This window comes from Triticum dicoccoides, chromosome 3B (assembly GCF_002162155.2).
Source record: "Triticum dicoccoides isolate Atlit2015 ecotype Zavitan chromosome 3B, WEW_v2.0, whole genome shotgun sequence".
Lineage (NCBI taxonomy): Eukaryota > Viridiplantae > Streptophyta > Magnoliopsida > Poales > Poaceae > Triticum > Triticum dicoccoides.
The window spans coordinates 364,586,240-364,598,518 of record NC_041385.1 but is presented as its reverse complement, the minus strand read 5'-3'; the positions used below and the strand labels follow the sequence as shown (position 1 = coordinate 364,598,518).

At 47.4% G+C, this 12,279-nt stretch overlaps 1 protein-coding gene across 7 annotated transcripts in view; it reads left to right on the top strand.

Moving 5' to 3' along the window:
• LOC119276071 overlaps positions 1–7,020 on the top strand; it is a 17,491-nt gene extending 10,471 nt beyond the window's left edge. For 6 of the 7 annotated variants that reach the window (XM_037557045.1, XM_037557043.1, XM_037557042.1 and 3 more), the window contains 7 exons: positions 1,489–1,848; positions 3,009–3,431; positions 3,909–4,103; positions 4,241–4,489; positions 5,398–5,487; positions 5,635–5,679; positions 5,760–7,020. In XM_037557045.1, the coding sequence (XP_037412942.1) occupies positions 1,489–1,848; positions 3,009–3,431; positions 3,909–4,103; positions 4,241–4,489; positions 5,398–5,487; positions 5,635–5,679; positions 5,760–6,701 (2,304 nt within the window). In that variant the 3' untranslated portion in view covers positions 6,702–7,020. The remainder of the gene's footprint in view (positions 1–1,488; positions 1,849–3,008; positions 3,432–3,908; positions 4,104–4,240; positions 4,490–5,397; positions 5,488–5,634; positions 5,680–5,759) is intronic. The other variant, XM_037557046.1, reaches the window with a different exon arrangement.
• The last annotated feature ends 5,259 nt before the right edge of the window (positions 7,021–12,279 follow it).

The following is a 12,279-nucleotide window of genomic DNA, read 5'->3' as shown; positions in this document are numbered from 1 at the left end:
CAGGGGAGGGCGAGGCATGCACGGGAGCCGCTGGCAGGCCGCCCGGTTGGCGCTAGATCGGGTGGCCAGAGGAAGGAGCAGACGGGAGGTTGAAGAAAGAAGGCAGGACGCCCGATTTCAGTCCGATGGTTGACTTACGACAAATTTAGTTTTCAGGTGACTTAGAGCATCTTTAGCAGATCCTGTAAACTGCTGTACCACAAATTTCGTTTATGGGATACTGTAAACCGAATTTGTGGTACAGCGGACGGCACGAAAGATCAGATCCTTCAACACATACCGCATAATTAAAACATGCTAGTTCCCGCCACATACTTCCCCAGATTTAAACATAGTTCGTACGACAAACTTGAAAACATACTAGATTAAAAACCTAATCTACTCATCATCATCCTTCTTGACATGGAGATGATACTCCATGGCGGAGCTGGAGAGGGCTTGCGCGGAGACGTACTCTTCCCAGGCCACCTCGAACCGCGTGGCGGCCCTTCTTCTCCGGCGGCGACCGCCTCCTTCGCCTCGAAGAACTTGCGCTCCGCCGCCCGGAGGCACTCAGTCGCCGGCCAAAGGAGCTCGTGCAGGCGGTTGAAGTTCCTTCACGTCCGTTCCCGCCGCTGCAGGAGTGGGCGCCGCGCTCTTGCGCCCTCACGCGGCTCAATTCCTGCACCGGCGGGTGGATGGCGGAGCTCCCGGCCTCGTCGTCATGACGGCCCCGTTTCTGCAGCGGCGAGCCGCCTCGGCCCCCTAGACCACCACGCCTGCGTCCTCCACATGACATTGATGCTGGTTTTTTGAGGCTGTACGCACGGCAAACGACGGCCGGAGGGATCTTGATTTGTCGCCAGAGGGTGCTAGATTACGGCGGAGGGGAAAAGGGATTTGCCGGATGCAAACCCTAAACCGGCCGGTTTCTGGTATATATAGCGGATTCGGCAGAGTTTTATAGGCTACTCGTAAATTTTTTACGGGCCAGGCCGTTTTTACAGTATCTGATCGGGCTGTTTTTTTTTCCGAATCCCGTATATCGGCCGGAATTTAATAGGATGACGAGCTTTTAAGGGTTCTGCTCGAGATGCTCTTACAAATAGTCACTCCCATATTTGTTTTGCTTTTTCTATTCTTCTGATAGGTGTTGAGTGTAATAGGATACTTGTGGCCTTTGGCGTCTTCTACTTAGATCTCTGTATCTATGATTAGTTTACTAAACTTTGATATGGGGTCCTTCCCTACTCTTCTCAGACGCAACAATGGTGTAATCATATGCTTTGTTTTGTAAGAGTTATCCAGAAATTAAAATCCCAAAAAGGTAGGCGAATGATAAACAAAACTAACAGGAAAAATAAGGGGTATTCTACTTTTGTTTTCCTACTGTATTTCGACACTTACTTATTTTTCAAATTTCTACTAAATAAAATCGGTATTTAATATATGTTTCTATGTTGCTATTTTTTTTAATGTTTTCTTCTCTGATTCTACACTTATTTGTAGATATTGAAACATCCTCGGAAGACCAGGTTTAACTTACGGAAACATATTGTTATCATTGATGAAATTGCAAGGCATTGGAGGTGTAGGTACTGTGGTATGGATGGACATGGCAAAACATCTAGGCTCCATTATCATCTTGCTGGCGTCTTTCGTCATCCTAAGTGCACAAGTGTCCCTAAAGAAGTTTTTGCAAAGGCAAAACACCATATTCTAATAAAGAGAAGGCCCGGGATGAAAAAGACTGGGCAGCAAGCTCCTCCAGAGCCACAAATTCTTGTGCAATCCAGTGTAATACTGGAGAACAATGATCCAGCATTTAGCAATCTTCCACAATTGCCAATAAATGGTTTGTCGAGCGAGGTGAACTTTATAACTGTGTTCTCACTTATATTATTCCCTGTGGCTATATTAATCGGTTCATTAATTTAAGACATGCTATTTTATATGTCAGTTTGGTTGAAACTGGAATGGGTCGAAGAGTGTTCAGGTTATGATTTATAGTTTCTGCTAGCTCTGTCAGTTTTGTGCCAGTTGTGGTTATTTATATAATCCATTAAGTATATTGGTAATTACTAATAATACAATCATGACTCATTACACGGGACAATCAAAGTATGACATGCGAGATTTTTGGAAAATGCATATTTATTGGCTTCTCTTAGCAGGAACCATGTAATCTTAATCTCTTTTTATGCCACACTTTTTTTGTACAACCTCAAAACTGAAAAGATCTTGCTCTGGTATTTTGTTAAGAAATGGCCTGCAGTGTTGACTATTGAACATCTGATACTTTAACAGTTAGTGATGCTCCCTCAGGTTGCTGGTTTTCTCTCCAGAATAGACAGAGTTCTACTGAACAGACTTCACCAACCCTGCCATTTGCTAAACATCTATCATGACATTAGGGAAAAGTGTAAACTTCAATATCAATTTAGACCCAAGATGCTAATTGCTATTGTCATGTATTTATATCACAACTCAAATTGGGAACACACCGTTCTGTCTCAGTGAGCATACTGTTGGAAACTTTATACATTTGCTTTGGTGCTTGCACATCCTCTTTTGGATTGAATGAATATATTCTATTGCTGTATCTCGCAGAGCTGGAAAATATAAGTTTGAAGTAATCAGTTGCAGTTTAACTCTGATCCTTCTTCCTTTTGGGCAGTATGCTCAATTGCTCATCCGTTTTAACATATACCCCTGTTCCACAAAGAAGCGTCCTTGTTCCTTGATTCCTTGCAAATTTAACTTTACTAAGAACCGCTCCAAACCTAGTTTATTTTAAGTGTTCCGTGTCCAACTTCCTCAGTTTCATTTATATTCTTTGTTGATGTGCTATCTTGTTGTACTGTTGAATTGTCAGTTTTTGCACAGCTCATTCATCATAGCACTATATGAGTGGTGTGTTCTGTTTGCAGTTCTCATATCATATGTTGTTAGGCAAGGCATGATTTCACTATGCACATGCATGTCATGATTTATTTTGTATTTATGAGATGCCCCGTGTGAATTTGTAGGCGCGTTCCAGTTACCCGACAAGGTTAAGGGACAATGCATGGGAACATTCACTGGTTTATGACAGAGAAAAAGGACATTGGAAGTGCAAGTGGTGCAGCTTAGAGGGTTATCATGGTGTAACTAGATTAAAGTGGCATCTTGTTGGCTGGCAAAATCATCCTCGATGCTGTAAAATTCCAGAAGATGCCGCTAAGAGGGTTAGAGACCAAATGATATCAAGGGAAAAGAAGAAAGTGAGAACATCAGGTCCACATGCCGGTATTGACAGTGGTGACATTCTTTGCTCTTCTATGAGTTCACAATTTGATGAAGAGCATTTCACTATAGCTGTGCAGAATAGTAGTTCTTCCCAAGCTTTTGATGAAGCTAACAGAACATCAAATACATGCAACACGTTATCAAATACTATATCCGGTTCTCAGGTGAGTCCTTGTTTGCTTCTATTCTTTTCCTGCACTGTGTTGGAATTGGGATATCAATTATGAGAATAGATTAGTGGACTACATTCAGTGTTTTACTGACATGTATGTCTTTGGGTGGAGGCAATGCATTTTGACCCCTCTACAAGAAGTCTAGGGCTAGAATAAATGTACAATCTCTTCACAAGTAACAAATTGTAGCAGCTACATGGGTGTAGCAGGGACTCACTGTCCTGGAACTTATTATCAATTTTAGCTGGGCCATTTTCTTATAGAGCATTAGGGTAGAAATTTGGATACTAATGGAGAGTCAATAGTCAAGATTGCTTAACCTAGTGATTTATTACTGGCAGACTTGTCATTATCTTTTCATTGACAGGCTTATTTCCATTGTAGGAGTAACATTACAGTTATCTCTTGTATCATTATTTTCTCTGGCTTAAATCTCTTAAGTACTAATTTGAACGGTTTATCATGCAGCCACTCATGGAGGGCCCTCATGGAATATTATATAGTAACACAAACAAATCTGAGATGCTATCTAGAAGAAGTGACTGTTGGAGTCACTGGAGATATGTTTTGAATGGACTGATGCATTTGCATGGTGTACAGGAGGGTGCTGGCATCCAGAGTTGCATCCGTGATGTCCTCCACAGTTGCTCTAAATTTGAATCTGTAAGTGATAAGACTAATTATTACTAGAAAATTGCAGTTGTATTTTGTTGTTATACACTTATTACACTCTTATTTAGGGACCAGTTGTATTGCATTGTCTTATCAAATGCCCACAATATTTTTCTTTACTATATCAGCTCAGGGACAAAGTGGAAATGGATTCTGACAGAACAGTGTCAAGGAATACGGGTATTGCTGAGTGCAAGAACGTTCTTGTGGACATTTTGAGATCAGAGGATTTTGCCTTGTTATGCAATGTTCTTCGCAAAACTGTGCATCAAGATGGGGAAAGGACTAAGTATTTCGATTTTGGTGTGATTGACTCTAGAATGAAAAATGGAGAGTATGGGTGTGCACCTGAAATATTCAAAGATGATTTAAAACTGGTAATAATCTTGCAACTTTTCAGCTTTCAATATTCCTTTTAGTATTGTGTTTCACAGCGAACTTTGACAATGTGCAAATATATAAAATCCCGTTAGCATATATTATGAGGTTCTAGAGAGATATTCTAGTTTGTTCTGATCCCCTGTTATGAATAGCACTTGTATGCATTATGGTATATATGCAGGAAAACTGTATACAATGGAATAGTTACAGATCTAATATATACTCCATATATGGAGGGAGTACATGTCTACCATTGTTCACTGTTCTCTGTGTGCACCACCATGGAATAACAAAATGTATAATGTTTGTTTTCCATGGTCATCACTCAAAATTATAACAATTAGATGATCATGATAGTAATGCAAATTTGCAAATCATAAGTTGTATATCCCTCAAAGGAAATAACGTAATGGCTGTGCCACCAGCGCTCTATCCAGTTCGGTGTTCGCACTGACTTGAACACTAGATTAGCTACCATACTACCTGCCAGTTTTGGGTTCTTTTTTTTTTGACCACATATATTATATTAAACAATAATATGGAGTACACTTCCATACATACATGCAGAAGCTACCAGAAATATCGGGACATGAAAAGTGTCCGGGAAACTTTGCAGAAAGAAACTCGCACAAAAGACTATTACAATTAAGCCCATTGAAGTTCCTGCAAACAACCAAATCTGAAACCACCATAAGCCAGTTTTGGGTTCTTACGAGTTCAATACCCAGTTCTTTCTCTAAATCCAAGCTCTTCAGGCTATGCCGTAAGTTCCTTTCGGTCTCCCTAAGCGCTATCTGCTACTCACTGCTTTCTAAACTGACTATAAATTTATTTTGTATGGCATGTATTTAAAAAGAAAAATTGGGGTGGTGAATGGTAATTAACAGTTGAAATATTTGTGTAGTTATGGGAAAATCTTAAAATGGCTGGCCAAGATATCATTGACCTAGCAAATAATCTTTCAAGTCTCACAGAAGCCTCCTACACAAATGAGGCAAGTTTTTAGTCGCTGGGTTTTAATTATATTCTCTTAGTTTTAATATTTTGAATGCTTTATACTTCTTTATGTTTCAGTTAGAAAGGAATATCTTTTCATACATTTAAGCACCTTTGCATTTGAATTTGGTATCGCATTCTTTAGGTTGGAAGACAAAGAGGATCATGTGATTGTGAGGAGGAACTCAAGGTGACTATTCTGTTGCTAGCTTTGATGTTTCCATGATGGATTTATTCGCTTTGCTCAACAGTATGCTACCACTATTACAGGGAGCTGTGTTGGGCAGCTCTGAACCCAAGAAATTGGTCGAATCAGCTCCATCAGTACCCTCGACCTCACAGGGATGCCAACCATTGGACTATCCAGAGCGAACAGATGTTTCTGATGTTCAAAAGGGCAGTGCCTGTGACCAATGTGGCAAAGAGACGAGAGGTGTCAGCACCGTCATATGTAACGTATGCAAGTTAGTGTGTCACATGTCATGCATTGATCCTCCGATACCATCCACGTCGACGGGAAGCTGGTATTGCAAAGGCTGCAGCAGTACCACCTGCAACGAATCAGCTCAAGGAGGTTATGAACCGAATAGCTTGCATGGAAATTGTGTCCTATGCAAAAGACTTGAGGTGTGCATGCCCCCAGAATGCAAAGAACAGACACCTGTTGGTAAGTCAAGAGCAACTGTGCTTTCCAGTACTGAGGGTCGGGAACTGTCGAACATTGACCCCGGTGGTTCATGCAAGATATGTGGAACTCCTGAAGAGGATGCCAAGAGATTCCTCGTATGTGGTCACAGCCACTGTCCATACAAGTACTACCACATTTGCTGTCTGAAGTCTAAACAGATTGCTAGCGATATGCAGCGGGACAAACCGTGCTGGTACTGTCCATCATGCCTTTGTCGGGTTTGTCTATCTGACAGAGATGACGACCTGACCATTCTGTGCGACGGCTGCGACGAGGCTTATCATCTGTACTGCATAACACCTCGGCGTACTTGGATACCCAAGGGGAAGTGGTATTGCTCGCGTTGTAGCGTGGAGAGGGCAAAGGCGGGGATGAGGCGGTATGAGAAGAAGATGCTGAAGCAGCATCGCAAGGATGATGATGCGAGGCTGGAAAGTAGGAATTTTGCAGCGGTGGATTTGCTGCTTTCTGCTGCAGAGAAGCTGAGGGAGGATGAGCAACTGGTGGCTTCTGCAGATTACTAGAGAAGGTAGATACTAGTAGTATATCATGGTGTGGCCTCGTTCTTCTTTTAGTTGTGTAACTGGACACACCCGAAAGTCTTGGTGTTTTCTTATCGTCAGAATCCCCACCATCGGTTTTGGATCAAGTTGCTTAGAACCAGAATGGCATGTGATGCTTGACCAGCAGAGGACATGTATCCTGTAGGAAGTTGGTTAGTTGGGTTCACGACTTATTTTGAGCTACACTAGAATTTCTCAGCAGCAAAACTTGAAGAGAGCTTGGGTATCCCTGTACAATGTTAGTGTTGAATGGAGTTTTTTCAAGGATGATCATAGATAAGCAATCCCTCGCAAAAAAGAAAGAAAGAAAGATCATAGATAAGCAACGCCTAGATGGCTCCAGAAAGGTTTTACATTACACCCACGGCTCCTATAGCCCACGTCTTCACACGCTGACAACTCGCTGTCAGGCAACCCTTGTACCCTAGAATGCAACACGGTGCCTCCAGTTTTGTCCCTCTAGTTGTACCTGCTGAGCACACAACACTAGCCGAAGGTGAAGCATCGTTGAACGCCACCCTGTTCCGATGTTTCCAAAGTTTCCAAGCCACCAGTGTCACACCTGTCCAAAGTGTCTCAAATTTCTCGGCCCACCACTTGACAAGCTCGGAGTCATGGTTGGGTAGCCATTGGGGTCTTCCCCAATGCTGCTGCCGGAGCAGGGGAAGGGGATCTCCCTGCTAAGAGCATCTCCACTCGTTCGGCCTCCCAACGCATAGGCGGGCGCTCTTTCAGACGCTCATCCGGCGATTTTTAAACCCTGGGGGCGATCAAGGCCCCAGCCACGCCCCCAGGTGCCGTCCCCAAGGCGCCGCATATTCAAACATGGTCCGTTCCCACTCTAAAACCATAATCCGGCGATCGGCGCAACAGTTTGGCGATCATCACCATGCGACAATTCGGCGATCAAATGAAAAGTTCGGCGTACAAAAAGAAAGGACGCGCAAGGAATGCATCAAACGGCGGTGTCGGCCTCTGGCGTTTGAGGAGTCGGCGTCGGCGTGCACGGGCTGGGCGGCGTCGGCGTGACTTCTGTGCTGCTGGGTGTTGCAGAGGCATCATCACTCGGGCTTGGTTGCGGCATTGGCGTCGGCGTCGCCGGTATCTGGTTCAGAATGAGGTTGCGCTCCGCCAGGTACCACGCCTTGAGCTTCTCGTCGCCGCTCTGGAGCATGTCCGCGCCGCCCATCAAGAAAGCCAGGTCGGTGTTCCTCTTCTTCGCGGCGACGTTGGTCCGGAGCAAGTTGACGTTGGTCCGGAGCAAGTCGAGTTTGATGGTGTTGTTCGTCATCAACGCCGACCACCACGCCTCAGTTTTCTCTTTTCGCAGGGCGGCCCGGATCTTGGCGTCAGCGAGGCAATGCTCGATGGACTCTTGCACACGTGCGGCAGCCGACTCGGCGTGTTTCGCCTTCTTGGCCCCTTTTTGTTGCCGTCCGGCCGCCCGTCGGCCGCGCCCGGGGTCGACGCATCCGGCCTGTACGTCTCCTTGTCCTTGGCGAGGGTGCGCCGGACATCCGCCCACTTCTCGCACTTGTCGATCCGCTTGAAGATATGGAGGTACTTGAACTCTTGGTCGCTGTTGTCATCGCGAAACATGGCGAACATGCGCAGCAGCTGCGCCGAGGAACATCAGTCGGCGGGTGCGCACATGGGCGCGCACACGACGAAAAGAAATAGGAAGAGGCCGGCGTGCTGTACGCGATCCTCGACGCTGGCGCCGCTCTCCGGACGAGCCGCGATCTCCTCGACGATCCCATGCCATTTGTTGCACGCCATTTGGATGAGCCCCCAATGGTTCGCCATCGCCTTTGACCCATGCTGCATGCAGACACCTTTGAAGTAGGGGTCGACGAGTTTGCGCTTGTCGAACTCGGCCTTGATGCGGTCCCAATACGTGTTGATGCTCTTGTTCGTGCCGGTGATCGGGTCAGGGCAGACGACTTTCCACGCTTCGGTGAGGCACTCGTCCTCCTTGGACGCCCACTTGATGCGCGACTCGCCGGTCCTGGCCGCCCGTTTCTTCTTCTTCTTGCCTTTCCTCGTCGGAGCAGGCGCCGGCTCCTCCTCCTCCTCTTCCTCCTCCTCCGGCTCTTCCTCTCCGTAGTCGAGCTCACCGTCCATGTCGCCGTTGAGATCAATTGTGTCGTCTTGGGTAGTGAACCTGGGGGAGGCGGCGGCGATAACCGAGCTGGCTGCGATAATGTCTTCCATGCCGGCCTCCATCGCGTCGGCGTCGCCGAGATGCGATGAGGAGGCTTGTGAGAAGAGTAGCTCCCCACGGCGGAGAGGTGGCGTCGGGGAGGATGCGTAGGCCGGCGGCGAGTAGGTGCATGGAGGGTACTGCACGCCGGCGAAGGCGGGCGAGGGCGTGCGCTGGGCCAGGCGACCATGGCGGAAGGTGATGTTGGGGTGGAACCCGCCGTGTACGTCACCATTGGCATAGCCCGACGATGGAGTGCAGCCCCAGGGTTGTGGCGACGACGAGAAGCCGACTGGAGATCCGACGCTTTGCTGGCTCCAGGTCGCGTGCGGGCCATCGCCGCTGGGTGGATTCATCATCCCCGCGCGAGCCGCCTCGGTTTGTTCGGTCGAGCGCTGCGCCTGCTCTGCTGCCGCCGCAGCCGCGAGCGCCGCCCTCTCCCGGGCCTTCTTGGCCCTGTTGCGCCTATCGGCGGTGACGACCTCCCGGCGCTGCACTTCCGCCTTCTAGTCGGCATTGCTCATGCCCGGGGGCTTGGACGGCAGCGCCTATTGCTTCCTCTACTTTGACTGGGCGGCGGCGAGGGTTGTGATATCTGTCGCGACGCGGGGGGACACATACTTCTTCGGCGACATGTCGCCCGGCTTGGAAGGGAGGAGGAGGAGATTGGCGGGAGGAACGGAGAATGAGAGGGAAGCCGAGGGGAGAAAGCAAGAGGAAACGACGGGAAAAGGGCCTCCTCTCGCCGACAGAGCGGCCCCACGCCCCTTTTCTCTTCTGCCGGCGCCCCCGGGAGATACCCGTGCGCTTGGGTTCGGCTCGGGGTCGTCCGCTGTTAATTCGGCCCAAACCGGAGCTAAATGAGATCATGGGACGTGACTGGGCCGATTTTTGGCCGCCGGCGCTAAAAAGTCGCCTTGGGGGGCCTGTTGAGGGCGCGGCTGGAGATGCTCTAACCCACTCTTGTTGTAGATAAGCTCTCCCAAAACTCCGTTAACAAGAACCCTCACGAAATCACTAATTAATGAGTACTCCTTGTGGAGATCACTCCAACTTCCTCAGGTTGCGACAAATGGCGCGCTGTATGTGCGCCACTTGTCGCAACGTGGGAGTTTTCCTTTTTTTCGTAGATCCGTTTATTCAAAACGTTTTATCTCTTAAACCGTGCGTCCAAATCTCCAACCGCTTTCGTCGTTGGATTCCTCGCGTCGAGATCTTCAAAACTAGATCCCATGTTGATAAGTTTTGACGAACTTTTTTTTCACGAAAAAACCGGACCGGGAACACGGGTTTTTTCCCTTTCTGAAAGAGGCACGCCGTGCCTCTGATGAAATCACAACCGTGGCTCTCGCGAAAGAAAAAAAAACAGAAAACACGTTTTTTCCCTTTCAGAAGAGGCACGCCCGTGCCTCTCACGAAAGCACAACCGTGCCTCTCGCGGAAGCAAAACCACGCCTTTCGCGAAAAAAATAGAAAACATGTTTTTTTTCCTTTCTGAAAGAGGCACGCCCGTGCCTCTCGCGGAAGCAAAACCGTGCCTCTTGCGAAAGAAAAAAAAACAGAAAACACGTTTTTTTTCCCTTTCCGAAAGAGGCATGCCCGTGCCTCTCACGAAAGCACAACCGTGCCTCTCGCGGAAGCAAAACCGTGCCTTTCGCGAAAGAAAAAAAACAGAAAGCACGTTTTTTTTCCATTTCCAAGAGGCACGGCCGTGCCTCTCGCGAAAACAAAACCGTGCCTCTCGCGAAAAATGCGTTTTTTTTGTGCAAAAAAATAATTTTTTTTGAAATTTTTTTTTGTCGAAAAGCTAGGGAAGACCGGTGGAAAACCAAATCGTCAACCCCAAAAAAAAACCATTTAAAAAGCCGAAAACGCGTGCGAAAAAATAAAAAAACAAAATCCAGAGGGATCGCCCAGAACGCGACACGTGGCGAATGACTGAGAGCGCGTGAAGTGGCGCTGATCGTTACGAGGCTCCCGAAGAAGCGCTCGTTGATTAATTGCCCTCGTACCCTCATGGATGAAAGATGCATGCAAGCCATCCAGCCACCCACGCAATCTACCTGAGCCCAAATCCTAGCTTCTGGAGGACTTCCATCAGGAAGGCCCAATCCACCGTGTTTTCCCCTTTTCCTTTTTTGAGTCGGAATGCCCTTCATTCCATTAACCAGAACGACCAGCCATGTCGCTTGTAATCAAAGCGTGTACAAAATCCGGTGCCCCATCCGGCCAAAAAGGCTGAGGATGGCCCATACTCGCTTCGTCAGCAGCTAGAACGTTAGCTACCTTATTACAGCCTCTTGGGCAAAAAGCAATATCAAACTGATTTTTTTTTTAAACGAGCTCTCTGATGACTCCAATGGCCGAGTGATCTTGGTCTTTTCCTCTGATGGCATGCATTATCATCATAGAGTCCGTCTCCACAAGTACTGAGGACATACCTAGCTCATGGGCAGCATGGAGGCTTTTGAGACACGCCATTGTCTCAACAAGCAGCGGACTCATGATATGGGGAAGGTTCCCAGCTCCAGCAGCAATAGCCTCACCACCGCTACTGCGAATGACAAATCCCCGGCCTCCTCTAGTCGACGTTTATCTTCAGGGTATCTCTGCCGACGGTGCCCCACTTGCGCGGAGCTTTTGGTTACTGGGTGCAACCGATGGGAGACAGTAGCATAGGCTATCTACAACCGGTTTGTATGTCGGTCCAATAATAGGATAGATGTTTAGTGGTCTTGTCCTCATTGTCGGTTCTGGCTTTGTTTATTCATTTTGCTTTTTGTGCTCCTTCTGCGAGCTCTGCATTGTGGACCTTGGTTTGCTAAACTTTTAATAAAACGGCCGCATGCATCATTCTGATGTAGAGGCCGGAGGTCTTTCCTCCTTTTTTAAAAAAGGCACCTCCCACCGATAATAGCTCTTTGGTGTGCTCCAACCTAGTTGGGTATGTCCGAAGCCATCCTAGTAGCAAGCACCTAGCAATGAGCTTAGATAAGCTATGGATCAAGATGATTGGCCTAAATTCTTGTACTTCCATCGCTGCTGCAATTTTTGGTAAGAGCGTGATGAGACCCTTGTTGATCCATGTTGTACCACGGAAATCCAATCTCTCGAAAGCCCTAAGGCGTCCATGATATCCCGCTTTAGTATGGGCCAGCACGCCACACAGAATAGTGCGGAGAATCCATCTGCCCCAGGGGCCTTGTCCATACCCTCACCCAGATCGCCACCCACACCTCCTCTTCGGTGAAATCTCCATCCATGTGTTGTATTATATACAGGCCAAGCCATGTAGGTGGCCCAATCTTCACGATTGGAGGGGGATTTGGGGAGGAT